Source organism: Hippocampus guttulatus, chromosome 1 (genome assembly GCF_054856545.1).
Source record: "Hippocampus guttulatus isolate MCC_2025c chromosome 1, RoL_Hgut_1.0, whole genome shotgun sequence".
NCBI classification, from domain to species: Eukaryota; Metazoa; Chordata; class Actinopteri; order Syngnathiformes; family Syngnathidae; genus Hippocampus; species Hippocampus guttulatus.
This window is the reverse complement of record NC_141261.1, coordinates 5,863,003-5,890,946: the sequence shown is the minus strand read 5'-3', so window position 1 is coordinate 5,890,946 and position 27,944 is coordinate 5,863,003. Positions and strand designations below refer to the sequence as shown.

The window sequence follows — 27,944 nt, the reverse complement described above, 5'->3', positions numbered from 1 at the left end:
TACATAATTTGACTTGGGGACCCAATAAGAAATGATCCAGGGTCTTGGTACAAGTCTAATTGGCTGTTTTTATTGAAATTAAAATAAAATACTGCCCATATTGGAGGCTTATATACATGTAATGCAAGAAACTGTTAATTTGATGAAGAATTAGAAAGTTAGCAGTTGGACCCAAAGTTCCTCTTCTATTTAGCGCGTGTTTTGTCTTGGCCACCCACATAAATGTGCAGTCATATGTTGTATTAAGTTTCACTTCTCAGTTCTAACTCATACAGGAAGCGTCACAACGTCTTCTGTCAGCTGATCTTCAAACGTACACCCGTTACTACCCAGTCCACGCCTTAAAAACGAGTGCACCCAAATCAAGTCATCCGCTGTCCGTTTGTTGTCACGCTCACATTCCTGATACAAAATGCTTGCATGTGTGCTCATAGCGCTCACATTTATCTCTTGCGACTGCGGAGAAAATCCTGCAATACAAGTCATCCTGACCAACAAAGGACTTCAGTCTGGTAAGATACTGCTGGTAATGCAATTCAATCTCAAATTTTAAGGGTGACATATTATGGCAAATTGACAGATACTTTCAAATGATGGCTAACATCTGTCTCCTTGCCTCCAATGTCTGAAATCCAAGTGACTCGACTTTTCAATTTCTCTAAGATATGAGCAGGCCCTCTGACAATCTTTTGCTTTGACTTGCAAGCGCAGGCTTGAGATACGAGCACCGTATGGTTGCCGTGAACTCAATTCAAACCACGTGACAAATAAGCTTCCGCTTGGAAACTAGTTAACAATTCAGCAAAGACTTCAAGTTCTTTATTGCCATTCCCCAGTGAGGTTGATTGTCAAACTAAACATCAAACAAAGAGAATTAAACTTTGTGTATTTACCTTGTAAAACAGCCACATAATGGATAGCTTTACAGTTTATTGCTATGTAGCATCAATGTTGTGGTGTTATAACCGTTTTAGTAACCCATTGAACACATAAGGTAGATATATAGACAGATTTCTCGGTTGCATCCCAAGATTTTGTGAAACTGTTGTGCATGTGCTCTCTCTCCCAGGTAGGCATGTGGCTGCAGGGTGGATTCAGGAGAAGTTGGAACACGTCACCCTGCCTGACATTAGTGGTAAAATACGTGTCGGTTTCCTGTTCCACATAGGTTACAAGCTTACTGGGTAAGATGACATCTTATGAGGAGTTTGGATCAAAAAACGCATTGTGCTACTTTTGGTGCAGAACTTATTTTTGTTGTATTAAAAACATCCTTATCATACATGTATCATTAAATATCATTGAATGTACTATATTATAAATTAATAATACATGCTTCTTTTTAATTCATGAATAAATAATAAAATAATACATTTCCAGTATTGGATTGTCAATGTTGACCAGGGTTAATTCACTCAAGTGAACAAAAACGAACACAATAACGAAGCAAACATTTTCATGAATGACATAAAAAAAAAAGAAGAGAGTGCTTCAAAAAAAAAGAAAACTAACTGAAACTACATTTTACATTTACAAAGGTAAATTATTGGTCATAAAAATATACACTACACAGTAAAATATTTAATGCATGTCCTGTATTTGTGGATAGATACTAGCCCTGTGTCTCTCTGCCTCTTCTAGCATCACCATAATAAAGTCTGACTTTCCGGAACCATCCGTCGAGTTCTACCAAGGCTTCTCCGGCTTGAAAACGTCCATTGAAGGCCTCAATGTTGCCCTCACAGGAAGCTGGGAGGCCCACAGTGGGTTCGTGTGAGTGGGAGGATTAATTTATTCCATCATTAAGCACTGGTCCATAGTCAATTTATTACCAGGTTGCACAGACAGATTGATTTTTTTTTTTTGGGGGGTCATAAACATCCTGATCGCCAATATACATCCGCTGCCCCCCGCAACGCATATTTCACCACCATATTTTAACACTCATTTTCTGTAACTGTCAATGAGACTTGCACACCCATCGCCCTCTCCTTGTCTCAGGTTTGAAGAGACCTATCTATCTATAGATATAGATATAGATATAGATATAGATATAGATAGAAGACAACAGGCAGCACATTTGGCTCCAGTGTGCCTCGATACTTGGTGATGTTGCACAGATTCAAGTCCCGCTGTCCCACATGTCCTCCATGCTTGATAGTAGGCAAGTATTAGCATTACTTGTGCACTTTCAGACACGGAGGTGGATCTTTTGACATGGCCTTGTTTGGAGTGGGCGTGGTCTCCATAGTGCAACTCGGGAGGGATGCCGGTGGACGTCTGTCTTTAACCAGCGTGAATTGCAACGCTCAGTTGGGCGACTTAAATACACATTTCTATGGCAACAGAAGGTACTACACTCAGATCACATGAATCTTATTTCACATTTGGAGTGAAATGTAAAGAAGCTGCAGTCTCGCATGTCTACAGCTGGCTGCTCCGCCTTGTTGAGGGCCACTTCAAGAAAACTCTCAGAGGTCAAATAGAGAACATGGTGAGCATTTCTCTGTTGATTGTCGCCTTAACCAACATTTATTAAAACGAGGCATATACATATTTTACGTTTGAAAAATTATCATGGAGACCACCTGATAAAAATGTCACAAAAAGTGGAAACACGTCTTAATAGCTTTCCAGTGGAAAACCATTTCATTGTTGTGCCTGTCTTTACATGTTGCTGTCATAAAGACGGATAAACAATTTTTTTTTATTATTTGTCGTACTGTAAATAAATTGATTTCGGATCAATTAAGTGAAATTGAATCATTCTCCCGTTACACTGATTGGGAATCACTCGTCTAATCCTCCCAGATTTGCCCTGCGGTGGATGAACTCATTGCCAACCTGGAGAGCCACTTAAAGGACATGAGAGGTATTGCAGCATGCTCTGTGATATTTACTGGAAAAGCGGTTTTACTTCTTTTCCCGAAATACAAAAAAGGGAACATAAACCCCAGGTTTTTAAAGTAGAAACGAACAATTTGAATGATTAAAACTCTCGTTGAAGTTAACTTTCAGGTGAATCAAGACCTCACTTTGGATCTCCCTCTCATTGGCCCGCCTGTTGTCAGCACTTCGAGCCTTCAACTCGGGCTCAAGGTCAGGAAACATACGTAAAAAGTTCTTTCATATTTTTTGTGTTATTGTTGGTCAATTGCCTTAAAAAATACTATAAATTATTTAAACCAGGAGTGTCAAACTAATTTCAAATTGTGGGCCACATACGGCCTCGGTAGATGTAATTTTGTGATCCTGTGGGCCTTATCGAACCTCCTAGGGGTTCCGGCCCGTGTGCCGTATGTTTGACACCCCCGATTTAAACAGTTAATGACTGTGCCTCGGCAAATATTAAAACAATAATGTATTATTATACTAATAATCAAATTATGGCTATTTTTTTAACCTGTGTTTGACATGTATTTAAAGGGACAATTCTACAGTGTCAAATGTCCGAAGGAACCCCCGTTTGTGGCCATGCCCTTCGCCACACCTGAACAGCCAGCTTACATGCTGTCAGTAGGCTTGTCTGACTTCACCGTCAACTCAGGCTCCTTCAGCTACTTCTCAGCTGATTTACTGCAGGCTTTCATCAATGACAGCATGGTGAGTTCACCTGAAAGACAAAAGTGATCATTCGAGTTTGTTTCAAAGACATCATCCAACAACGCACTGCTCCAGGAGCAACAATAATTGTTTGGGTTTTTTTCTTCAAAATATTTCATATTCAAAAAATAACTTTGCTTTCTCTCCTCAGATACCCCCAAGCTCCCCCGTACGCCTAAACACAACCTCACTGGGTCCCTTTATTCCACAGGTAATTTGGTCGCTTTAAAATTACACACTTGACTTGTACTGTGCAGAAGGGACGTGCAGAGGGGGTGGGGGGGGGGATGGGATGGGTGCCGAGCCCTTGATACCCAAACTGCATTTTTGCACGTGCTTTTTTTGGAAAGTCTGTTTAGAGTCTTATCATCGTAAAATATGTTTCTCAGCCCATTACATATATTCATTGCTAGCCATTAAATAGATGTAATGGGGGGACAAAATACTAACTTGTTGATTAATTTTTTTATCCTGGACTTAAATTATCCTCAGAAGAGGATAGTTCGAGCGTGGTTTTTTTCCCCCTCTCCCTACCCAGCGTTTTCCTTTCTGAATTCTGATTGTAATTTCCCCATTGCGGGACAAATAAAGGATATCTTAAAATTCTCACAAACAACTTTGACATCTGGGTAAGAAAATGGCAATCGGCTGTTCTCATCAACAACCTACCACATCATGTCAGACTCAAGCACATTTCCAAGCACGCACCTGCTGCAGGTATGCATTTTAACCTGAAAATGATTCTTCTGCAGCTTCCCAAGATGTTTCCAGATTTACTGATGACACTGCAGATTTACGCCACATACTTTCCCGTGTTTTCCTTCCGCTCCGGTGCTGTCGTGCTGAGCTCATCTGGTGGGGTCAAGGCCTTCGCCATTCAACGCAATGCCACTCTGACCCCGCTGTTTAAACTCCAAGTGGTGAGCGCTTGTTTCTTTCTTGCATTTACTGGTATAAAAGTCCTCCTCTTTGTGTTTTAAAAAAATCAGCCCGTGAAACTTCTCATCTCTGTAGAACACAAAAAGGTCATCTACTATGACTCAGTGTTCCAGTTACAAAGCAGCCATCCCTAATAGTCGGGCCTGCCTCCGTTTTTGACCTTTCTCTGCATTTCTCCATAATAGCCATATGCAACATTCCCACTTGAAGCACACAGTAAATTCTACTTTTCAGGATGTCCCCCCCCAAAAATGATTGTTGTTTTTTTGCACCTTATTTCCTGTGAAATTGGTGATAAAATCCTTTTGAATATGTTGTTGGAATGTCTTTAAATAAGTCCTTCTTTTTCTCAACATAGAGCCTGTTTAATTTTATTTCCCTGTGACATGTAGTTGTTTCGATATTCATATTTCAAAAGGATGTCAGTAGATTCAAAAACATGATTCCATACAAAATCCATCCATCCATCCATCCATTTTCCGAACCGCTTGATCCTCACTAGGGTCGCGGGGGGTGCTGGAGCCTATCCCAGCCGTCTTCGGGCAGTAGGCGGGGGACACCCTGAATCAGTTGCCAGCCAATCGCAGGGCACACAGAGACGAACAACCATCCACGCCCACACTCACACCTAGGGACAATTTAGAGCTTCCAATCAACCTGCCAAGCATGCTTTTGGAATGTGGGAGGAAACCGGAGCACCCGGAGAAAACCCACGCAGGCCCGGGGAGAACATGTGAACTGTGAAGCCGACGTGCTAACCACTGGACTACCGGGCCGCCCTTCCATACAAAATCTTTTTCTAAAATGCATTCCTATGGAGAAAAGCAAACTCAACGCAACCGGTAGTTTAATTGATAAATGCAACAAACCAGTTAACCGACAGTAAATGATGAAGTGTTATCATGATTTTTTTTTTTTGGGGGGGGTGAGGTTCAAAATGGATGATGAAACAAGTTCATCTCTCCATAATCATTTCTTTTCACTGTGGTGCACGTAAAATGCAACGAGCAGTTGTTCGGAAAAAAAAAAATCTTGTGGGACACTGAAGCATATTTCTTTTAGGACTCAGACTTCACTGGCAAAGTGTGGGTGGCTGATGGACGGCTGAAGGGCTCGGTGACAATGGACAAGTGAGTGCAGCAATGCCCTTAAGATTTCAAAAGTCAAAGTAATGATCAATAACGTAATGAAGCGGCCTCTTTTCCTCAGTTTCACTCTGAGTCTGGAAACAACTGAGATTGGACCGTTTAAGGTACTGCTCCACCAGGCAAATCATCCGGCGTAATAGCTGCCTCATGACTTTTGCTTCCCTTTGCAGACTGATCCTTTGAAAAACATGACACAGACGATAATAGAGAGGACCATCCTGCCACAACTGAATGGTGAGTTTTGATATTTTCCCAAATTCATTGAGGAGCGCCAAGTTTACACCAACAAATATTGCAGGACTGTTGTTTATGTCAATGTTCAGTGAGCCAGATTAAAGACCGGAATGAACCGTACGCTTTTGTTCTTGGAACCATTTTTGCATTTGTGTTCCAGAGAAACTTGCCACAGGCTTTGCGTTACCTCACACAAAACACGCACAGCTGGTCAACCCAGTTCTGACAGTAGAAGAGGTAGGTACCAAAAGTAAATGAATGGAGATAATTGTCTTTGGACTGATTTTTGGCTCTTTGCTCCTTCAAACAGGGATTTGTAGCTTTCAATTCGGACGTCACGCTGCTGGAGAACGACACTATTTTCAACTGAGTACAATCCTGGCCCGTTGTGACCATGTGAAAAATCACAACGCAGTATTCCCATGAATCATATTCTCACATTTGTGCTTCTTTCAAATGTTTTTTTCCTATTTCATAAATCCACAAAATGTTGAGGCTGCAGAAAATTGCTTTCGCATTTGCATCACAAATACCACAGTCAATTCAACAACTACAAACAAGATGGCTATAGATGACAACAATGCTTTTTTTGTTTGTTTCCAATGTATTATGTTGATTTTAGTGTTCTTGGTTGTGTTGAAAGGTGTCTTTAAATAAAATGCATTTTTTTTCTTGCAATGTATCCCACATGATACCTACATTTATTCATTCTAATAAAAGCACAATTAAGAGTATCACTGTTCTCCCTTGTGGGCAAGTTAAGTTTCATCAAGCTTTTTGACAAAATAACCATAAGGTATAGGCTTACAAATTTACCTAGATCTACTTAAGAAGGGCTGGTAAACAACATCATCAACAGTTTACACATTAAAGAAAGTACAAGCCAGTCAATTCCACCGCCATCATCATGAAACAATGGCATTCTTTTATTTTGAAACAAAGTCAGTGTGCTGTTTTTCCTTTTTTTAAGCTACATGTTCACATTCTTGGAAGGTAACATCACCGTAATATAAATATAACCCTATTTACAGCCGTTTGTTCTTAAAACGTTCCCTGTAAGAAAAGCATCGGAGTTCGTTAAAGGTGCTTCACTGCATGAATGGATGGCTGAGCATGACAGAGACCTTCATATGAAAAATAAAAACTTGAGGCTCCTTTGGAAAGGGAAAGAAAAACAAAGCTGCCGTTTTGTAGACTGAGACCATCTCAGGATACTTGCAACGTAGACTAAAGCATGTTAGCTCCCCCAACTGGCCCCGACAATAGGAATACCTGCACAACCAAACGTACCGCATGTTGTCGCGAACCATTGGCACTTGAAGCTCTGCATGGTGAAGCTAGAAACAAAAGCACAACCTGGATGGCGGCGTGTGAACATGAACGTAAAGACTCGAGGTTCGCTCAGCCAGCTTTCAATTCTTCATATGCCACGTGAACTCAAACTGAAAAATCAGCTCTAACACATGAGTGAATGGCACCGCGGAATAAAAGAAGACGAGGAATCCGGTTATCCAGACGGAAGGAATACTTCTGCTAACGTCCCAAATGTTCTGAAACGCTCCAACCATACAGAGAGGCATTTAAAGATAAGAGCTGTTGACAGTGCTTTCATGACGTTTGTTAAAAAGGGGATGAGAGGTACTGAAGGAGTGAGCTTGTGGCACAATGTGACTAAAATAAATCACAAGAACCAGCGTTACTTGCGCGTCGGCCTCGTTGGCTTGCTTTCTCAGGCACACACAATTCCTCACAATTTTCCACACGCTCGCATACAAACACAACGCAAACACTCATTCTCAAACTCACTCCCACGCGCACAAAAGTGGCTCGGAAAGGCTGTGGTAATTAGGCTGTACTGGCTGATGAGGTGCGCCACCAATCAGAGAGGCGGGTCACTTCATGATGGGCGGAGGCCCGCGATCATTTGTCCGCGACAGCCGCCACCATGGGCACACGTATGCTCCCGCGGGCCGTCGCCGCCAGCTCCTCGATTTCCGTGTTTAACCGCCGGATGACCCATTCCATCGCCTCGCGGCCCTGAAACCGCCAAACGGGACAACGGGTTAGGGAAAACGAGATGAGGTGAGAGAGAGAGGCGATAAGGAAAGTTTACGGGTCATCCTCACCTTGCCGGCGTTGACAGACATGGTTTTGGCCATAAGGCCCTCGAGGTAGCTACTCAAACTGACACCTTTCACACTGATCAGAGCCTCCTGCGTCAGCACCGTCCTGCTCAACAACGGAGAGAATACGTTCGGTGGTTATTAAACACCCCGTATCATTGTACATGTTACATTTTATTATGGATAAAAATTAATTCAAATGTAACCACAGGCAATTTTGTGAGTTCAAACCACCATCTCACAAGAAATCGATGTGTTGGAATATTTTCACCCGATATACGGTGCCCTCTAGAATTATTGGCACGGTTGGTTAAGATGTGTGAAAAGCCTTAAAATGAATTGAATTTTTACTGCACGCACATTCTCAGACTGAAAATTGGAGACATGGTTTACCAGACACCAAATCAAGCCCCTCCTATAGCCATCTCAGTCCCCAGACCTTAATCCTACTGAAAACCTGTGGAGTGGGCTAAAGTGTAGAGTTTAGAGGAGAGGACCCAGGCCACCCACTATTGATTTTTTTAAGACGTTATCCTCCTCCAACACACCTGATTCAAATGATCATGATCGTTATCAGGCTCCTGCAGAGGATGCAATCGGTTAAAATCGGAAATCTGAGTTTTAATGTGTGTGTGTGGGGGGGATTCAAGACCATGTCGCCCAGCACTGTGATCCCTGTAGTGAAATATGAGCATGTCAACATGTGAAAGTTGACATGCCAACTTTAGGGGGACCTGACTGTAATCTATTTGCAGCTTCAACATGACGATTGTACACTTCTCAATCAGATTTTACTGCAATATTGCTTCTTTTTTGGAAAATAATGGCATGATAACCCAAGGATAAATGATCATCATCATAAGTCAAGGGGACTGTAATTTGCAGAGGTATTTGCATAGAGCTGGGCCTCCATTCATTTTGTTAGTATCAAAAAATGAGTCCGAATGTGCATTGGCAAGTATTCACACTCAAGACAGAAGAAGAAAACGTACTTGTCAGGATGCTGTGGATGAGGTTTATACGTCAACTTCTCATCTACAGAGACCAGGTTAGTGAAGGAGATCTGAAGACATTAAAAAAACAGTTTAAGTATCTGTATCAAGTCAAAATTATTAGTGGCTTGTAGGTCACTGATATCCTAAATTCATTTTTTTATGTCAACAGGAAGGTGTGTCTCAATAAATTAGAATATCATGGAAAACAATTACATTTGAGTCATTCTCCATCCATCCATCCATCCATCATCTACCGCTTATCCGGGGCCGGGTCGCGGGGGCAACAGCTTTAGCAGGGAAGCCCAGACTTCCCTCTCCCTAGCTACTTCTTCCAGCTCTCCCCGGGGGATTCCGAGACGTTCCCAGGCCAGCTGGGTGACATAGTCTCTCCAGCGTGTCCTGGGTCTTCCTCGGGGTCTCCTCCCGGTGGGACATGCCCGGAACACCTCACCAGGGAGGCGCTCAGGGGGCAACCGAATCAGATGCCCAAGCCACCTCATCTGGCTCCTCTCGATGTGGAGGAGAAGCGGCTCGACTCTGAGCCCCTCCCGGATGACCGAGCTTCTCACCTTATCTCTAAGGGAGAGCCCGGACACCCTGCGGAGAAAACTCATTTCGGCCGCTTGTAACCGGGATCTCGTTCTTTCGGTCACGACCCATAGCTCGTGACCATAGATGAGGGTTGGAACGTAGATCGACCGGTAAATTGAGAGCTTCGCCCTTTGGCTCAGCTCCTTCTTCACCACGACAGACCGATACAACGTCCGCATCACAGCAGACGCTGCACCGATCCGCCTGTCGATCTCCCGCTCCGTCCTGCCCCCACTCGTGAACAAGACCCCAAGATACTTGAACTCCTCCACTTGGGGCAAGATCTCCTCCCCGACCCGGAGGGGACACTCCACCCTTTTCCGACTGAGGACCATGGTTTCAGATTTGGAGGTGCTGATCTTCATCCCAACCGCTTCACACTCGGCTGCGAAACGCTCCAGTGAGAGTTGGAGAGACCCGTTTGAAGGAGCCAACAGCACCACATCATCTGCAAAAAGCAGGGATGCAATACTGAGGCCCCCAAAACGGATCCCCTCAACGCTTCGGCTGCGCCTAGAAATTCTGTCCATAAAGGTTATGAACAGAATCGGCGACAAAGGGCAGCCGTGGCGGAGTCCTACCCCCACTGGAAACGATTCCGACTTACTGCCGGCAATGCGAACCAAACTCTGACATCGGTGGTATAGTGACCGAACAGCCCGTATCAGGGGGTTCGGTACCCCATACCCACGAAGCACCCCCCACAGAACTCCCCGAGGGACGCGGTCAAACGCCTTCTCCAAGTCCACAAAACACATGTAGACTGGTTGGGCGAATTCCCACATACCCTCGAGGACCCTGCTAAGGGTGTAGAGCTGGTCCACTGTTCCACGGCCGGGACGAAAACCACACTGCTCCTCCTCAATCTGAGGCTCGACTTCCTGACGGACCCTCCTCTCCAGCACCCCTGAATAGACCTTACCAGGGAGGCTGAGGAGTGTGATCCCTCTGTAGTTGGAACACACCCTCCGGTCCCCCTTTTTAAAAAGAGGGACTACCACCCTGGTCTGCCAATCCAGAGGCACTCTCCCTGTTGACCACGCGATGTTGCAGAGGCGTGTCAACCAGGACAGCCCCACAACATCCAGAGCCTTGAGGAACTCCGGGCGGATCTCATCCACCCCCGGGGCCTTGCCACCGAGGAGCTTTATAACCACATCGGTGACTTCAACCACAGAGATAGGAGAGCCCACCTCAGAGTCCCCAGGCTCTGCTTCCTCCAAGGAAGGCGTGTTGGTGGAGTTGAGGAGGTCTTCGAAGTACTCTGCCCACCGATTCACAACGTCCCGAGTCGAAGTCAGCAGCGCCCCATCCCCACTGTACACAGTGTTAGTGGTGCACTGCTTCCCCCTCCTGAGACGTCGGATGGTGGACCAGAATTACCTCGAAGCCGTCCGGAAGTCGGCGTCCATGGCCTCACCGAACTCTTCCCACGCTCTGGTTTTTGCCTCTGCGACCACCGAAGCTGCCTTCCGCTTGGCCAGTCGATACCCGTCAGCTGCCTCTGGGGTCCCACAGGCCATAAAGGCTCGATAGGACTCCTTCTTCAGCTTGACGGCATCCCTTACTGCTGGTGTCCACCAGCGAGTACGGGGGTTGCCGCCACGACAGGCACTAACCACCTTACGGCCACAACTCAGATTGGCCGCCTCAACAATAGAGGCACGGAACATGGTCCACTCGGGCTAAATGTCCCCCGCCTCCCCCGGAACATGGGAAAAGCTCTGTCGGAGGTGGGAGTTGAAACTCCTTCTGACAGGGGATTCCGCCAGACGCTCCCAACAAAGCCTCACAATACGTTTGGGTCTGCCAGGACGGACCGGCATCTTCCCCCACCATCGGAGCCTACTCACCACCAGGTGGTGATCAGTTGACAGCTCCGCCCCTCTCTTCACCCGAGTGTCCAGAACATGCGGCCGCAAATCCGATGATACAACTACAAAGTCGATCATCGAACTGCGGCCTAGGGTGTCCTGGTGCCAAGTGCACATATGGACACCCTTATGCTTGAACAAGGTGTTCGTTATGGACAATCCGTGGCGAGCACAGAAGTCCAATAACAAAACACCACTCGAGTTCTGATCGGGGGGGCCGTTCCTCCCAATCACGCCCCTCCAGGTCTCACTGTCATTGCCCACGTGAGCATTGAAGTCCCCCAGCAGAACAAGGGAGTCCCCAGCAGGAGTACTCTCCAGCACACCCTCCAAGGACTACAAAAAGGGTGGGTATGCTGAGCTGCTGTTTGGTGCATATGCACAAACAACAGTCAGGACCCGTCCGCCCACCCGAAGGCGGAGGGAGGCAACCCTCTCGTCTACCGGTGTGAACCCCAATGTACAGGCACTGAGCCGGGGGGCAATGAGTATGCCCACACCTGCTCTGCGCCTCTCACCTTGAGCAACTCCAGAGTGGAAGAGAGTCCAACCCCTCTCGAGAGAACTGGTACCAGAACCCAGGCTGTGTATGGAGGCAAGTCCGACTATATCCAGTCGGAAATTCTCTGCCTCACACACCAGCTCGGGCTCCTTCCCTGCCAGAGAGGTGACATTCCATGTCCCAAGAGCTAGCTTCTGCAGCCGAGGATCGGACCGCCAGGGTCCCCGCCTTTGGCTGCCGCCCAGCTCACATTGCACCCGACCCCTTTGGCCCCTCTCATGGGTGGTGAGCCCATGGGAAGGGGAACCCACGTTGCCTCTTCGGGCTGTGCCCGGCCGGGCCCCATGGGTGTAGGCCCGGCCACCAGGCGCTTGCCAACGAGCCCCACCTCCAGGCCTGGCTCCAGAGGAGGGCCCCGGTGACCCGCGTCCGGGCAAGGGAAACCTTGGTCCATATATTTTTGTCATCATAAGGGGTCTTTGAGCCGTGCTTTGTCTGGCCCCTCACCTAGAACCTGTTTGCCATGGGTGACCCTGCCAGGGGCATAAAGCCCCAGACAACTTAGCTCCTAGGATCATTGGGACACACAAACCCCTCCACCACGGTAAGGTGACGAGTCATTCTATTCAACTCAAATAGGCCTTATGAATATTTTCTCATGGGTATAATGCATCTATGTGAGTTTCCCTTTTGGATTGAACTACTGAATGAACCTTTGTACCGTATTCTAAAGTATTAAGATGCACAAGTATGTAAGTGGCCACTCACATTTGTAGATTTGAGCTCAAAGATCTTCTGTTTGGGGTCCACTACTGAATGTTCTTGGACATAAGTGCACGTTCTTGTTAAGCCAATGATCTACAGGGAAAAAGACATGTCAGAAAATATTCCTATTATGATTCAAGTCCTTTTTTTTCATGAAAATGTGCACTTACAGACTTGGCGATGGCGGGAAGACCCCACTCTGTGCTGAGCAGTCTTTTACTGTGTAAGCGGCCCTCCGTGTCCACATGTCTGTCCAGAACATCCACACCAAACACACTAGGGTTCATAGGGTTGGGGTACTTCTGCATTGCTGCCTTGGTCACCGTCTCCCATGGGTGGCTGGTAAAACACGTGGAACATTATGTCAACTTTGAAATGATGGAAAATTTACTTTTCATATTTTCAGCAATGTGCTCATGCTTTTAATACATAGCAAAAAAAAAAAACATCCTCCAATGTCCCCAAACCTTTGAGCAGAGTAGTTCTTAAAAAAAGAACAACTTCCGGATTTTGTTAATATTATGGTCGAATTTTGACCATCAAGTGACATCTGAACATTTCATGTTTTTTAACTGTTCGTGTAATGCCCAGTAGAAAATGAAAATGCTATAGTGTTTGTATTGGCAATTAAAGGATTAGAGTCTCGCTAAAGAGCAAAGCATACCTTTAATGTGTGGATGGGAGGGAGGAGTATTTATCGTTATCGGTCACTATTCCAGTAGAGTACAATGTGTTTCTGTCAGCTGTTTACAAGGTAAACGCCCCCTGCTGTTACGTCTCGCCAAGCAGACTGTTATGTAATAGTGGTTATGTCAGATTCTAGTTTAGTAAATTATCACATTTGATCATTTAATAAAAAAATTAACATCTGCATTTTTCCAGACTAATATTCGATATGTGGAAAGCGAAATTCTGGATAGCTAAAATGCTTGAAGCGCAAAGCTAACAAAGAGTTGCCGAACTTACTTAGCGTTTCACTCCGGAGGCTTCCCAGCTACGAACCGACTGGTTGTGACGCCAAGCTGAGCTACGGCCTCTGTCGTAACAACACCAACAACGACTTGGGAAACTTTTACCAATGCTTTCTTCAACTCAAGTTGTCCGACTTAACTAAAGTGGCTAGCCTTCCGGTTATAAGGACGCGGCGAAATAAACGATTTTCGATAGTGGTGTGAATATGTGGCTGAGCGCGCGGCAAATGTGGCGAGACAAAAAGCACTCACTTGAAAATATGTTCTGACGCCCAGATCTTCATTTTTGTCGGCAGGTTTGTCTGTCAGACCTCGGGAACCGGGCCGGCAAAAAGACAGCGTGACCGCAGAAAGGAAGGAGAAAGGACGGGAAGTCGAAAGGGACAAACCTAACATTGTGGCCTCAACTCACTGACTCTCTCCTGCGGTTGACACTGGGACAACTTCAGTTTACAGTATTTTACAGTGTGCTACTGTATTTGGTTTTAATTACAGTATTGGCCGACCGTATTATTGGAATGGAAAGTTGCAAGTTATTCTAATTCAAAATTTTTATTTACCAGCTGGGCTCTATGCCAGCCATTTTTATCCACCTCATCCACTTTTGTAACCATCTTAGCTATGGTAATGCAAATGTTCCCAACGGATTTTTGTGCGGATTTTTCTGATTACGTTACTTTGATTGTCTCGATATGTGCCCTGGGACTGACTGGCGACCAGTTAAGGGTCTAGTCTGCCTTCTGCCCAAGTCAGCTGGGATAGGCTCCAGCACCCCCGTCCCCCGCCTCCCGCCTTCTGTTCAGGGTAAACGGTGTAGATTGTAGAAAATAAATAGATCTATTTCATCCTAATTGCCATTAGGTGGGACTGTCCTCAGTGTCACACACTTCCTCGTTGATATACGATATACATGTGTGTATGGATTCGGTAATGGATGCATGGATGAATTCATATATAAATTCGTGCTCACAGTCAAGAGAGCGGGGCGAAAAGATTTCAATTTGGCAGCTCACTTTAATGACGTCATCACGCACGCGACAGACCTGCCCTTGACGCCGAGGCTACACCAAATTGCCAAGATGGTTGCATACTGGAGACAAGCGGGACTCAGGTAAAAAAAAAAAGAAAATTGGCATTGATTTTTATGTATTTGTCTTCAACGATTAATGTATGCATGATTAGTTGTACCGTAATGTCTTAGTCTTCATCTTTTGATGGAGCTTTGCTAGTTAGCCGCCATGCTAATGCTGTTGAAGTCAGCTTGCCCACACATTACGTGTTCTGGCTTTTTTTGTTTCTTATGTCGGCTATTCAAACAATGCCGTGCTCATGAGTTAAGAGACACCACCACACATTGGCATAGCTTGTTTTTGTGCATAGCTTGACCTTTAGCGTGCCGCCGACCGGCTGTGTCTGTTTGTCCTCTGTGCAGCTACATTCGCTTCTCGACAATCTGCGCCAATGCGGTGCGGGCCGCCCTCAAGCCGCAAGTGAAAAGCGAAGCGATGAAGGCGGCCGAAGCCAGCGTCAAAGTAGTCAAGCCCAAAACAGCATGTAAGTAAACATTTGAATACGTGTAGCATTCGCTCTTCGTAACTAATGTCATATATTTGTATTCATCAATTATTCCTACGGAGAACCAAAGGGGAAAAAACTTTGCGTACCCTCGCAATCATCGCGAGATAACGCAAAAGAAACGTTTTTTTTTTCTTTAGAATGAGCTTTCATGAACTTCCGGGTAATCTACTGGGGAAACCGATTTTATTTTACTTTGAGTGAATTTAAATGGAAGAAGTCTCCTCCGTAACTGTCTACGACGTGCTGCCGTTTCTCAGACAGATGTGAATCGGAGCCAACAGTCATCTAACTAACCCGGAAGTACATGAACGCTCATCTTTAAAAATGTGTTTTCTCATGGGGGAACGCAATCTTTTTTTTTCCTTCCATGTCATTTTAGGGGCGCCATAGTTTCCCACCCTGAATTGAAGAAAAATCTCACGGCACAGCAGAATCACTTCTCTAACATTTTTATACGTAATTTGTCATGTTATCATATGGTTGATGGCTCATTATCATGGTACAGACTGATTTTCTGTCTTTACTCAGTAAATTTGGGGGAATATAAAAGAGGCTAACCGTCATGTTAGAAAGCTCTCCTGAGAGAGCCTTATAGCAATTGGTTTATATGAGGACTGTGGATATCTTTGTGGACATAAGATAAGATATCCTTTATTTGTCCCACACTGGGGAAATTTACAGCCTCCAGCAGCAAGAATGTAGGCAACATACTCACGTTAATCAGAAGGGAGTGCAATCCTTTGTAAGATGTTTACTTTAACCACAGATCTGGTACAACTTGTGTTCCTAATGAAGCGTCTGTTGTAAGCGTATTGTGATAGGCAGTCTGCCTAATCAAATTTTTCTGGTTTGAAAGTTCAAAAAAATGTATCGACCAAATGATTTGATTGAGCATTAGTAAAGAATGAGGTCTTGTTTTTTCTGTATTTCATACAAACTACTAGTCAAGGTAGCCTCAACCTGTAGTCACAATTGTGGATTTGTATTTCATGTTCTGTTCCGGGCATGCATTTCATTTCCCTTTCTGTCTCTGCAGGATGTGTTCCTGTGATGTAGACCACTTCTTGCAACTGTCCGAAAAAATGGAGGACAATGTGGTGTCTTGAAGAGACGGGATAACAACAGAATGGCAATTTCTTCCCTATTATTTGTAATTAAAGTTATATGAAAGCAGATTCATTCAAAGTATTCAACGTGTATTATTTTCTTTAATTTGTTTTGAAATGCTTTTACAACTGATGAAAACTTGGGACAAATTATTTTGTTAACATTTTAAACTTTGAAAATGTATTTCAATGTGTAAGACCTGCAGTTCAAAAGTTTGTACAAAGGAAATCCAAAACCAGGAATTAAGGCCCTGCGTTTTTTGTTTAAAAAAAAAATACCGATCAATTCCTAACAGAAATTAAGGTTGGGCATTTGACTTACATTTCCCTAACAGAGCATGGGGAAATTTTAACATTGTTTTGTGTGCATATTTTAAATGGAGGAAAATGCAAAGACACTCCATTTTGCCTCAGTTGGTTCAATTGTGTAATTAGTGGCATACAATCTACAAAATAAAAGTAGTTAGTCATGTCATTGATTATCACTTTCAATCCCTATCAGAAATGCATGCAATCAAGTGGGCATCCGGTAGACCACCCGGTCATTCGTATTTTGGGTTAATGATGAAAACACCTGAAGTGTTCGTGTTCAACGTTTTTCTACGGTTTATCAGGTACGCTTCATCTTGCTTTGTACAAGTCCCACATTGTTATCCACAGTCGACACACAGAAATATCCACTATTTTTCTACTTGAGTGCAGAACAGTTGTCAGTTTTCCGCAACGGGTGAAAGTGTGCCCATTGAAGAGCAGAAAGTTCCCCACTCTAGTTGTCCCTATCTCTGGTCATCTTGATCATGGTCTCAGGGGATCTGTAAAGGAAGATGAGCTTCTCAAAGAGAGTCTCTTCCAACTCCATCTCTCCGGTCTCGCGCACCACAAAGATGTCCGTGCACAGCTTGAGGACACGGTCCACGCATGGCAGCTCCTCGAACATGATGGAGCGCGAGATGCCGTTGAAGAATTCCCTCACGAACTTGCCGATCACCAACACCACTGACATGTAGAGGCCCACGATGCTATGGAGTGAGAGGTAAAGTAAGCATTGCTAGGTGTATTTGTCTTGACTTGACATACAATTAGGATTTTTGCCCCCAGGTCAAAATGCTGGGGCCTCTCCAAACAGGTGACCTACCCGTGTCCAGCCAAAAAGCCCAGACTGGATGGACTGACTTTGTCACTAAACACCACGATTTCAATGCTGTCACACTTATGGTCAGATGAGATAAGTGTTGGAGTACACTCCTGTACTATCCACCACTGGTCTGCTTCCCGCTGCGAAGTCCGGTTGACCTTTTGCAGTTTGATAGCCAGGGGTTTGAAGAAAGCCAGGAGTTCTGGACGGTCAGTGTGGCCTATGGGGGAACATAAATGGATTTGCCATTGCCAAACCGTCAGAAGTACTCGTGGAGCAATATGTTTATTGTTTTGATTGTCGTTAGCAGTAGGGAAATACTGTGGTGGGGTGGTTAGTAGATCTTAGTGGTTGTGTCAGCCTGGCTACCCCACAGAAAATCTTCTGGTTATGCCCTGGTTAAAACTGAGCAGTCATTGTAAAGGCAGAATGTTGCAACATCAATTACTGTATACTGTACTGATTCTATTGTGTAAGTGAAAAATCAACATACACACTGTCCCTTTAAAACCACAGTCTTTTGAGACACAACTTGATTATCTCAACTTTTTAGGATGATGAATGACAACTTAAGTAATTTTAGAAACTTACATATACACATGACCAACCGATTGACTCTCAAACAAAAGTCTGTTAAGACTGTTTTCAAGACATTAACTTACCTACATTCATCCTGGTGGCCATTTTGGACTCTGGTCCTTTGGGACCTCTGAGGAACTTGGGCAGCAGAGAGTTAATGATCCTATCAGGACAGAGAAAAAGCACAAGAGTTATATTACATTTCATTTACAAAATATACACTTGCGTTTGACTGTGACTCACACATGTTTGCTGCTGTTGCCTTTGAGCATGTGGACTATTCCTTCCTTCAAGGCCTTGTCCTCAAACTTCACCGTGTGTTCCCCCACCGTCTCAGCATTCATTGATATGGAGGCATTTCTAAAACAGTATAGGATATAGTATGTAAGATGCTCGATATAGCTAAATAAATTCCAGCACAATCTTAGTTGAATTTGCCCTTGAGGAATTGTAATCATAATAAAACAGGCATGAAAATGAGTACACTTTTGGTGAAGTTCGCTGTTTTGAAACCAAAATAGGTGACCTATGCAAATCTTGGGGATCCAATGAGAAAATAATTTAGGGTGGGTATGGACGAGATCAGGACGTATACCAAAGATTATCAGTGAATTGCGAACATGTGCGAGCAATTTATGGGAATTCGATAAAAAAAGAATCTCACATCACTATTTATTTTGTCCAAAAAGGTATTGGAGTGTTGTTACCGGATTGGTTTGTGACGTGCACAAGCAGTTGGCTCGTGCAGATCAAATTTTTGGGAAACTGAAAAGAAGACCCCTTACCGATTTAGAGTTAAAATACTAAATACTTGGAATTTGGTCAGTGATCATTTCAATAACCCAATTTTTTGGGGTATATTTACATTACACTGGAGCTCTGTTGACATAACTGTAATGCGAGTTACAAGTAATCCAGCATATTACGAGAAGAAGGTGTCATAGATGCACAAAACATAAAACGGCACAAGAGATAACTTAATTATTTCAACAAGCCCCCAGTTGAAAAATTGTTCATGCTAGCTAGCTTGTATTGCAAATGGTAAATCACAAATAATAATAACAAAATAGTATGACATTGATTAATGTTGGCGCTGTGTTCTAAAATCTTGACAACATTTTCAAGATGTGTGGATGATGCTGAGACAACGGCACTGACTGGAAGCTTCAGGGAAAGTTGGCTCAAGCTAATGACGTCAACTTTAAGTGCTAGCTAACTTTTCCAGAGTGATTAGCTAGCTAACACATTTTAGCTGTCACATTTTAGAATACCATGTCAAATTAATGTCGTTAGCGAATCTTCTCCACTTTCCTGTCATATGAAACATTTACTTAACCCTTTATTATTTATTAACTGTATTAAAGTTATACAGTTGCACATTTCATGAGACAAGTTGTTAGTCTCATTTCTTCTGAAGCAAAATGTCAGTGTGTATATTGCACAGATATGTTAGTATACGCTGATACTGTCTTTTGATTCTGCTTGATTCTTTCTCAAAATGCATCACATTGATGTTTTTAAATATGAAATATTCAAACTTTTCTTCCGGGGAAAGGTGCCCCCAGATCTCCCTAGAGGGCTCATATACTGTTCTTCTTTTTCACCTCTGACTCATTGTCATGCTTGATAAAACATGCTCCCATGTACAGTATCTCATTGGCATAGCTCAACGAATGAAGTAAACATATGTTGTAAATAACAAATGACTTCCAGACCAATAGTAGAATTGTATAATTTTCCTTGGCACAAGTGGTGGTCTCTTGCAACACACTAATGTGCCATAGCGCAGTGGTTGGAAATCACATATACAAATTCAAATGGTCAGCCTGACCTGAGCAGTGTCCAGCGCAGCGTCATGTGTAAATGAGGGGAGTTGCTGAGTTCTTCAATCATGGCCTCGCGACTGGCAGGGCTGATGCTCCAAAGCAGGCTGGCATCACTCTTGATCTTTGCAACAATAATGTCTTCCGCCTCATAGTTCATTATGAACTGCATAGCAGACTTGAGGAGAAAGAATAAATATTACCACTCAGTCATTATTGTGAAATTGTGCTCGGTGTGATACACTGCAGTATATTACGCTTGACACAGCAAACCTCATTAGATTGTTGCAAATGCAAATACATCCATTTTACTTACCACTCAGCCTGTTTAATTCACGCAATTTAATTCATCAATGGCAGATTTTGTTGATGTATTAAGCTACTCAGAGGATAAAGTTTTGTTTTGTTTTGTTTTTTCAAACGTTGCATGGAAGTCAAATGGATCGGATAGGAAGTTCATTTATTTGTTAATCACATCATAGGGCAAGAAAGAGTATAGCAGTTATCAGGGCTCCTAATGGGTTGATACCACATAAATCTAATAAAAATGCTGAGATTGCTGGTTAGTGAATACAAGTTAGTGCGAATCCCAAGAAGGCTTCTTTAATGAAATGCTTGCTTTTTTGAAAAAGAAGAAGAGAAGATCATCTCACTGGGTAGGTTGCATAGATTTTGGTGAGTCGGTTGAATGCTGCTTCTGAATATGAAACCAAGTTCTGCTCCTGGGCGCTCATGGTGAAGAGAGGCTACAAACACACAAACAGAGGGAGTGACCCATGATAATACACTTGTGACCACTAATCCAATTATGCTTGTCATTTCACATCAGTTGAGAGTAACAACAAATACTGTTCGTGTAATTCTGTTCAAAAAAATACTTTGAGCAAAAAAAAAAAAAAAATGCCTCTCCTCAAATCATGGCCTTTTTCTGTAATTAAAGCGCCATCCATTTGAACAAATGAGTTTCGCACCTCAAATAGGCATCTCGTTTTACCACTAACTAACACCTTCTCGGTGCCCAGTACTCTCTACAAATGTTCCCGGCCACTACTTGAGGAAATATAACAAAGTGAAAGCCAAACAGCAAGGATCTTAATTCCTCCTGACCTCATATCCGGCAATACTGAGCTGTATGGAGACATCAACAGGCTGATTTGTGACACCGGCTGCTGATTGGATGAGAGACATGAAGAGCAGTGGGAACCAGATGATGCTGATGAGAGCAAAGATGAGGAATCCTCCCATGCCATATTTCACCACTTTCTTCTTCTTCTGTCCTGGTGGGTGGGGGAATTTCTGCAACAATGATCAATCACTTAATGAGGAACTAAAATAGTACAGAGGAGTTTGGGGTGGGGAAACATTTCGAATTTTGTTGTAGAACACGTTCACATCAGTTGTTCTCTGATGCAACTGCTATTACTGTACACTGGTCAACAGCAAATTTGAATCAGAGATTGGTTCACGTGTCCCTAAACAAATGCAAACTCCGGCAAATTCTTTCAAGTTACTTTGTCAGACTCCCTCCAGCACTTGAGGATGAATATATTGGCATAGATGTCTTCCACACAGATCCAGCTGGACAAGGACAGAGTGGTATCGGTCCAGACCCAGTCCATCACGGCCCTTAACTCCGTCAGGAAGGGGACCAAGCGAAACCTGAAGCAAGCAAGAGAAAAATATCATTATATAATGTCATGTAAAGCAAGGAAACCACATGTGTACCCTTGAAAGAGGAACAGATTGAGGTAGTTGAAGTTCTTGGTGAGGAAGTTTCCCAGGATGCGATTTGGGTAGCCACACTTGATCTGATACGCCGATAGGCCAAAGTAAATACACTTGACAAAGTACCACAGCTGGGCCACAGGGTTACGGTTGAATCTCCTGTGTGCAGAACACAAGATCAGTGGTTGTTCATTATTCCAAATGAATACATTAAACCTTACCTCTCAGTGACCCCGGGTAGGATAAAGAACATCCAGAAGTGTATGCCAAACACCAACACCACTTGGAAAACGCACTTTCCCAACAGAGACTTCTTCAGGTAGAGGGCCCGGTCCACTATCATTGTACCGAACTGGATGAGCAACATGACCAGGAAGGCTTCGGGAACTTGGTCCTCAGACAGGGACTCTGTGATGTCCGCCGCCGCAGAGTATTTCTACATGTACAGATTCGCGTCAGTGATACCCAATAAGTTCTATAGCACTGCAAACGACGACCACAGTAATAAACAGACAAAACTATTCAGTATAATCTTTTTAAAGTGACAACATATAAATATCACAGGTGAATATATTCCTAGTAGTGTGTATGGTGGTAACTTACCCCAAAGGCCCAGTATCCATATATGGTCACGATGAAGTTAACGACATCAATGAGAAACATGAGGGCGTAGACGTCACACACGGGACTATAATCTGGGTGGATGATGTCATAGAAAAACTGCCTTATGGGTAAGTAGATGTGAAGGGCCCTGAAACAAATGAAAACAAATAATACATGACATCTATCTATCTATTCTTTTATCCAGTTGTCTGTCCATTTAGGTACTGAGTGGCACACGTGTGCTTTTGAAGAAGAGGTTCATTTTTAGAGAGCTTTTTTATCAAAGTATCACACACTTGGCGACAAACTGACATGGCATTTACAACGATTAAAGTGGAGGCCACTATATGAGGAAATACTGTATCTAATTGCAAAAACATGGAGAAACGTTTGAGATCCAATTTCCAAAAGCTAAAAGCATTATCTTTCAAACTCACACTTCAATGATGGTGGTTTTAACCTGCAGCATCTTCTCTCTGATCAGCTGCCTGGTCCTTTGTCTCTTGGTCAGAGGTGGTTTTTGCCGACCTCGTCTCTTCTTGCTGTTCTCTCTCTTGGGTTTGACTGATTCCAAAGAAAAATAAAGAAATCATCATGGGAGGAAAAATAAGATGTCATTCAGTAGCAGAGCAGACATACACAACGTCCAAACAATCCTAAATTGCATCAACAAGCTCAGCATACAGTCTTGTAAATTTCGTCACTAAAATTCATGTACCGGTATTAGTAGGACATTCATTTAAAATAAAAACAAATGTTATAAAACAAAAAGTACGCGCCAGTTAGTAGGGGTGAACTCCTTTTAACACTTGTGTGACCATTAAAACTCATTCAGTACCACCCAATTCTAGACCAAGTCTGAAAAGACGTTTAAAAACGTCTTTGGGAGTGAATGAGTTAAGAGCGTGGAAAAATGAGTCGTTTCTCATTACGCAGTAACGATTCCACTGCAAGTGTAAATTACTGACTGTCAGTCAGTAATTATAAAGTAAACGTTTTTAAGCAATGTGTCTTCAGTGTTCACCATCTGCAGAGTTTGCTTTCTTCAGCTTCTGTAAGATGGAGGTGGTGGATGACTGGAGAGGGAGGAACTTGAGTCGGCGTGTTTGTTTCTCCTTTTCTCCTCCTGTAATTTTCTTCTTGTCCACCTTCTTCTTTAGCTTCTTGAAGAAATCGGGCATCTCCACTTCCTTGTTGTCCCACAGCCCGTGACACTGCGCAGTCATGGACACAAGTACAGTATCTTTTTTTAATTTTACTGAGCACTTGATTTTATGTGTAATTTAGCTACTTTCCTGATTACTTGATTTTAAAAGTAACTAAGTGAGATGACAAGTTACTTTATTAGTTTCTTTCAGCAGATGTCGACAACCTCATTGAACATAAAAGTTACTGTCGTAACACGTTACATTACTAGTTGCTCAAAATGACAGCCATTATTGAAGTAATGGGGTCAATGGTTGTCAAACACCCCACAAACTACAGTATGTACAAAAGTCTTGGGACACATCTTCACCAATCACATGGCTCACATACTATAAACAATGCCATTTAATGTCACATTCTTTAGTCAATTTAGAGCCGAGGCCCCCAAACCAAGAAAGCGCAGAACTGTAATTGTGCTGCCCATCACAAATAATAAGAATATGAAAATAAAAGTATCACCCGCATGGTGTTCTTCTCTTTACGTAGTTGCACAGTATACAGCTGCAAGCAGAGACAGTACAAAAAATACATTTGGTATAAACAAGAAAACGTATTTATGTTCACCTTGAGAATGGAGCGGTGGAAGAAAAGAGCAAGCAGTTGAATGAGGTCAAAGAGGACGTAACCATCCTTCTTCTCCACCCCGATGATGTTGGGCAGGGCAAAGGGACGTTCAGCATTGATGCCTCGGTAAGCTGAGGTGGTCCAGGGGAAGAAACCGAACTGGAAGAAGTACTTCACCACTACATTGAGCTGAAAGAAACATGGGTCGATCATAACTTTGGGTGGGATCCATCAGACAAAATAAAGTGTCATTGATTAGTAACTTCAGTGGGATATTTTAAAAATTACAAAAGATAAACATTCGATAATAACATCCATAAATTCATTTTCTATATTACTTGTCCTCTTTAGGATTGCGGATGTGCTGGAGTCTATACCATATGATATTGGGGGAGAAGTGGAGTACATTTTATATCACAGAGCACAGACAGCCAAACAACCATGAACACATGTTCTGTCACATGAGCTTTCACAACAAAATATCAATTTCAAATCTGTTTCAAAACACTCAGTGAGATTTTATAATCTCATTGAGATTATAAAATAACATGAAAACCCAGCAGAGGAATCAAGGTATTCTCGCGCTTAGCGAGTGGCAATGCAAGATGGCTGCCGATGGCTTCACTTCTTTCTACAGCAAGTAAGTGCAAGTAAGGACTATACATCAAACATGGATTTAAAATGGAGCCAAAGAGAAAAAAATCCAATCTGTCACTGGCCAGAGTATGGCGTCCTGGAGACTAACGTAAGTTATTTTAAACTAAAAAGGAAAACCTTTCCATGGGTTGATCGGATTTCCTAATAAAAACACAAATATAGCAGGGTCAATTGCCAGGAGTGGTGTTGTTAAGAGAGTACCTCAGTGTAGATGATTGCAGTCATCCAGAAGCGTTTGGTTGGCCGGGGCACAGACAGCATGGCCCACATGAAGATGAGGATGGGCAGGATGAGGGAGAGCAGCGACGCCGACACAATGTGATTGAGGATGATGACAAAGTAGCACAACATCTCTGATTTAGACACCATGGTGTTGTAGAGGGCAAAGATGAGCTTCAGTGGCCTTGGAAGTGTCAGGAAAAACTTGTCCGACTCTGAGATCTCATCATTCTCAAAAATTCTGTGGGAAGGGGGTGAAGGGAGGTGAAAACATGAACAACTCTAAATAGCAGCGTTTGCTTCTGATTCGCTATTCTTGTGTTGACTGACTTGTTGAGCAGCAACTCGCTGGCAGTGAGGTTCCTACTTTCCTGACTTAATGGTCTTGGAAAATCAGAGCCATCCATACTTATTTCTGTGATTTCCTCCCTGAAGGAAAGAGAAGTGCATTCTGGGTACTCTGGGTCATCATCTTCCTGAATTTGCTGGAATTTATCATCTAACTCCGCCCACTCCACACCCTCATCTTGTTGCTTCATTTCATCAGACTCCTCTTGTTCATGCCCTTTTTCATTTTCATCTTCCTCTACATCCAATTCTTTTTCAATGGGGTTTGCCTCAAGGCTGCTGAGAGAGGAAAAAAAGCATTATTGTAGCAGTTGTGATGACATTTTGGGAGTAAAATGGTATCGACTTTTTTGCAAGTCATGCATTTTTTTTTTAATGGGCTTAAGGGTTGATGAAACTCCATCACGAGGTAGGGCAACTACACACTAATCATGCTTCCGACCACTTATTTTAGACAACGTCATCCAATTGTGGAGTCGTGTAAAAACGTCAAATGGGACCTGCTTGGAAGAATATGTACACATTATAATAAAATATGTTATAATATCAAAGGTGGTAGTGGTGTTTTACAGGCAGTCTGAAACGGGTAACAAAAAGCATTCTTTGAATGTCAGAAAAAAACACAATCACTGTGCTAATTTTAGTCTCTCAAGTGAAAATAAATCGAGTGTACTTTCTCGATGTATATTTTTGTTTTGCGCCACACACATGCAGGCCTTCCATCCTCACCTCGGTGAGACTTCATCAGCATCATAAGAGCTCCAGTCAACATTGGCAGATTTCAGGAGTCTCTTTCTGAGATGGGTGGCAGCCGCCGCCACTGGAGGTTCATCGAGCTCCTCCTGGGTTGGCTGCCGGGAGCCCAGCATGGTTTCCTCTGTCATACAGCTGACAGGCAACAATGGGAAAGGGCAATTTAAGTCAATCAACAGCATCATACAACGAGAGTGATCTAGGAGTGGAACAAATGTTTTTGATTTGATTTGGATCTTTAACGAACATAACTTACAGTATGTGTTTTGATACATATATTTTACAGTGTATTGAAGGAAAGGTACACATGCACATGAGAAAATAACAAAATGTAATATTTAATTTAAAATGTTTTTCGTAAATAAAGTTATTTTCCCATATACTGCAATTTTTTTGTGTGTTGAATTTGCTCAATTGTATTTCGTCAACTAGTTGCAAGAAATTTAATCATCTGACTCCAGATACATTTCTAAATAGACTATACATGGCGCCGTGGGCACCCACAGCGGCTCCTCTTGTTTTCTGTTGTCTGTTTGAGTGTGGAAATTTCATCTGTGCTGTATGATACCGGTATTTGACAATAAAGTTGTACTTGATACTAATAAAATATTAAACATAAGATGATAATAAAAATATTCCTGGGTCCAGATGTTTTCATTTGGTCACTTGATGAAATAAAACTGGGTAAATTCATCACACCATTTTTTTCAGTGTAGTTCATGAACTTAACATGTTTTAAAAACAATTTAGTATCAGCAGTGAATCTGATTACGATGTTTTTGCAGACGACAGTTTAGGTAACGAAAAATAAATAAATGACTGATTGGTGTCCCTATGCCGATTCTTCCACCCCCATTTAACCCTGGAAGAGTAACCTTGACATGACCCCACTGCCAGCAATTCATGTTTATTTAATGACCAACACACCTCTATGTACAGTACAGTACATGTACTGTGCAGTAGTGTACATACATACATTGTAGTATACCATATCGACATAATTTTATTTAATAGGGAATACATTTGCATTCTCTGCTGACCTAATTGCTATCAACAGTACTGGCATAAATGTATTTTATTACATTATGGGATTCATTTAGTAAGTATTTCACATGCCAATAATGGCACATACGGCAATTTAAGAATCCCAGGTTAGGAGTGTGTGGAGGCACTGTACCTTGAGACGCTGCTAGCCCAGGACATCTTGGAGGCCTGGCTCTTGAGTTTGACATAGGCGTGGCGGGAGGTGGGCGGAGCAGCTGGCGATGAGGGAGGAGGCAGAGTGTCTTCTGGGTCTCCATGGGAGGAGGATGTGTTCTGACGGGATAACCAGCTCTCGTAATACCGCTTCACGCTCTGCTGGCTCACCTCTTTGCCCTGCAGAGTGAGCGAAAAAAAGAGAAACAGCGTGTTGTTGTGTTATTGTCCATGTGTCGGCTTGTGTCCTCTCACCTTCTTCTGCTGCTGGCTAAGTAATGCTCTCTCAAAGAGCAACACTTTGGAAATGTCCAGGTTATCTTTGCAGAAGGAGTTGAGACCCTGAGTGAGGTCATCGAGAAGCGACTGCAGGAACGCGAAGCCGAATTTCAAAGTGCTAATGAGGCGCTGTAAAATGTTTTCTGGAAAGAAAAGTGCACATTTTGACACGTTGTTTGTTCACATCTAGTTAAATGGAAACAAAACAGTCAGCTCGCTCATGTCTTATTACCTTTATCATCTTCGCCTTCCTCTCTTGCTGTGCTTTCCTCAAGTTCATCTTCACTTGAGTCGGTTCGATCAACACCTAGAAGAAAGGATTTTCCGCATTTTACCATATTTAAATTGAAATATTATTAAACATCACTACCACTCCAAAATAAAGTGTGTGAAACCTTTGACGGCACATTCCGTTAATATGAACCCT

General features: G+C 43.1%; 4 protein-coding genes across 5 annotated transcripts in view; 2 read left to right on the top strand and 2 right to left on the bottom strand.

Annotated features, from left to right (window-relative positions):
• The first annotated feature begins 334 nt into the window (after window positions 1-334).
• Window positions 335-6,602, top strand: bpifcl (BPI fold containing family C, like). Its single transcript, XM_086106123.1, has 15 exons — window positions 335-512; window positions 1,070-1,184; window positions 1,642-1,773; window positions 2,196-2,351; window positions 2,431-2,494; window positions 2,812-2,872; window positions 3,008-3,099; window positions 3,427-3,603; window positions 3,755-3,814; window positions 4,356-4,523; window positions 5,605-5,672; window positions 5,752-5,794; window positions 5,861-5,924; window positions 6,085-6,161; window positions 6,235-6,602. Exons 1-15 carry the CDS (start codon window positions 413-415, stop codon window positions 6,292-6,294), a joined length of 1,437 nt encoding a protein of 478 aa, XP_085962249.1. The 5' UTR covers window positions 335-412; the 3' UTR covers window positions 6,295-6,602.
• Window positions 6,603-6,811: 209 nt separating this feature from the next.
• On the bottom strand, window positions 6,812-14,145 carry LOC147210169 (PRELI domain containing protein 3B-like). Of its 2 annotated transcripts, none has more exons than XM_086106133.1 (6): window positions 13,998-14,145; window positions 12,945-13,113; window positions 12,778-12,867; window positions 9,040-9,110; window positions 8,051-8,153; window positions 6,812-7,961 (listed from the first exon to the last, which is right to left on the bottom strand). In XM_086106133.1, the coding sequence occupies exons 1-6, from the start codon at window positions 14,027-14,029 to the stop codon at window positions 7,845-7,847; spliced, it is 582 nt and encodes a 193-aa protein (XP_085962259.1). In that variant the 5' UTR covers window positions 14,030-14,145; the 3' UTR covers window positions 6,812-7,844. The 2 variants fall into 2 exon arrangements, with proteins under 2 accessions (XP_085962259.1, XP_085962269.1); XM_086106143.1 differs by lacking the exon at window positions 13,998-14,145 and adding an exon at window positions 13,741-13,927.
• Window positions 14,146-14,694: 549 nt separating this feature from the next.
• atp5f1e (ATP synthase F1 subunit epsilon) lies at window positions 14,695-16,502 on the top strand. Its single transcript, XM_086106156.1, has 3 exons — window positions 14,695-14,856; window positions 15,178-15,299; window positions 16,360-16,502. Coding segments are annotated over exons 1-3 (156 nt in total). The 5' UTR covers window positions 14,695-14,824; the 3' UTR covers window positions 16,362-16,502.
• Window positions 16,503-16,551: 49 nt separating this feature from the next.
• The window catches only part of LOC147210167 (piezo-type mechanosensitive ion channel component 2), a 37,702-nt gene continuing 26,309 nt past the window's right edge, over window positions 16,552-27,944 (bottom strand). The window contains exons 36-55 of the mRNA XM_086129261.1: window positions 27,750-27,824; window positions 27,494-27,660; window positions 27,219-27,418; window positions 26,018-26,176; window positions 25,271-25,567; window positions 24,923-25,181; window positions 24,065-24,253; window positions 23,319-23,508; window positions 22,732-22,858; window positions 22,295-22,442; window positions 21,913-22,127; window positions 21,692-21,850; window positions 21,478-21,625; window positions 21,074-21,262; window positions 20,620-20,712; window positions 19,975-20,144; window positions 18,387-18,503; window positions 18,227-18,306; window positions 17,565-17,784; window positions 16,552-17,448 (exon numbers count right to left, since the gene is read on the bottom strand). Coding sequence (XP_085985387.1) covers window positions 17,196-17,448; window positions 17,565-17,784; window positions 18,227-18,306; window positions 18,387-18,503; window positions 19,975-20,144; window positions 20,620-20,712; window positions 21,074-21,262; window positions 21,478-21,625; window positions 21,692-21,850; window positions 21,913-22,127; window positions 22,295-22,442; window positions 22,732-22,858; window positions 23,319-23,508; window positions 24,065-24,253; window positions 24,923-25,181; window positions 25,271-25,567; window positions 26,018-26,176; window positions 27,219-27,418; window positions 27,494-27,660; window positions 27,750-27,824 — 3,455 coding nt within the window. The 3' untranslated portion in view covers window positions 16,552-17,195. The remainder of the gene's footprint in view (window positions 17,449-17,564; window positions 17,785-18,226; window positions 18,307-18,386; window positions 18,504-19,974; window positions 20,145-20,619; window positions 20,713-21,073; window positions 21,263-21,477; window positions 21,626-21,691; window positions 21,851-21,912; window positions 22,128-22,294; window positions 22,443-22,731; window positions 22,859-23,318; window positions 23,509-24,064; window positions 24,254-24,922; window positions 25,182-25,270; window positions 25,568-26,017; window positions 26,177-27,218; window positions 27,419-27,493; window positions 27,661-27,749; window positions 27,825-27,944) is intronic.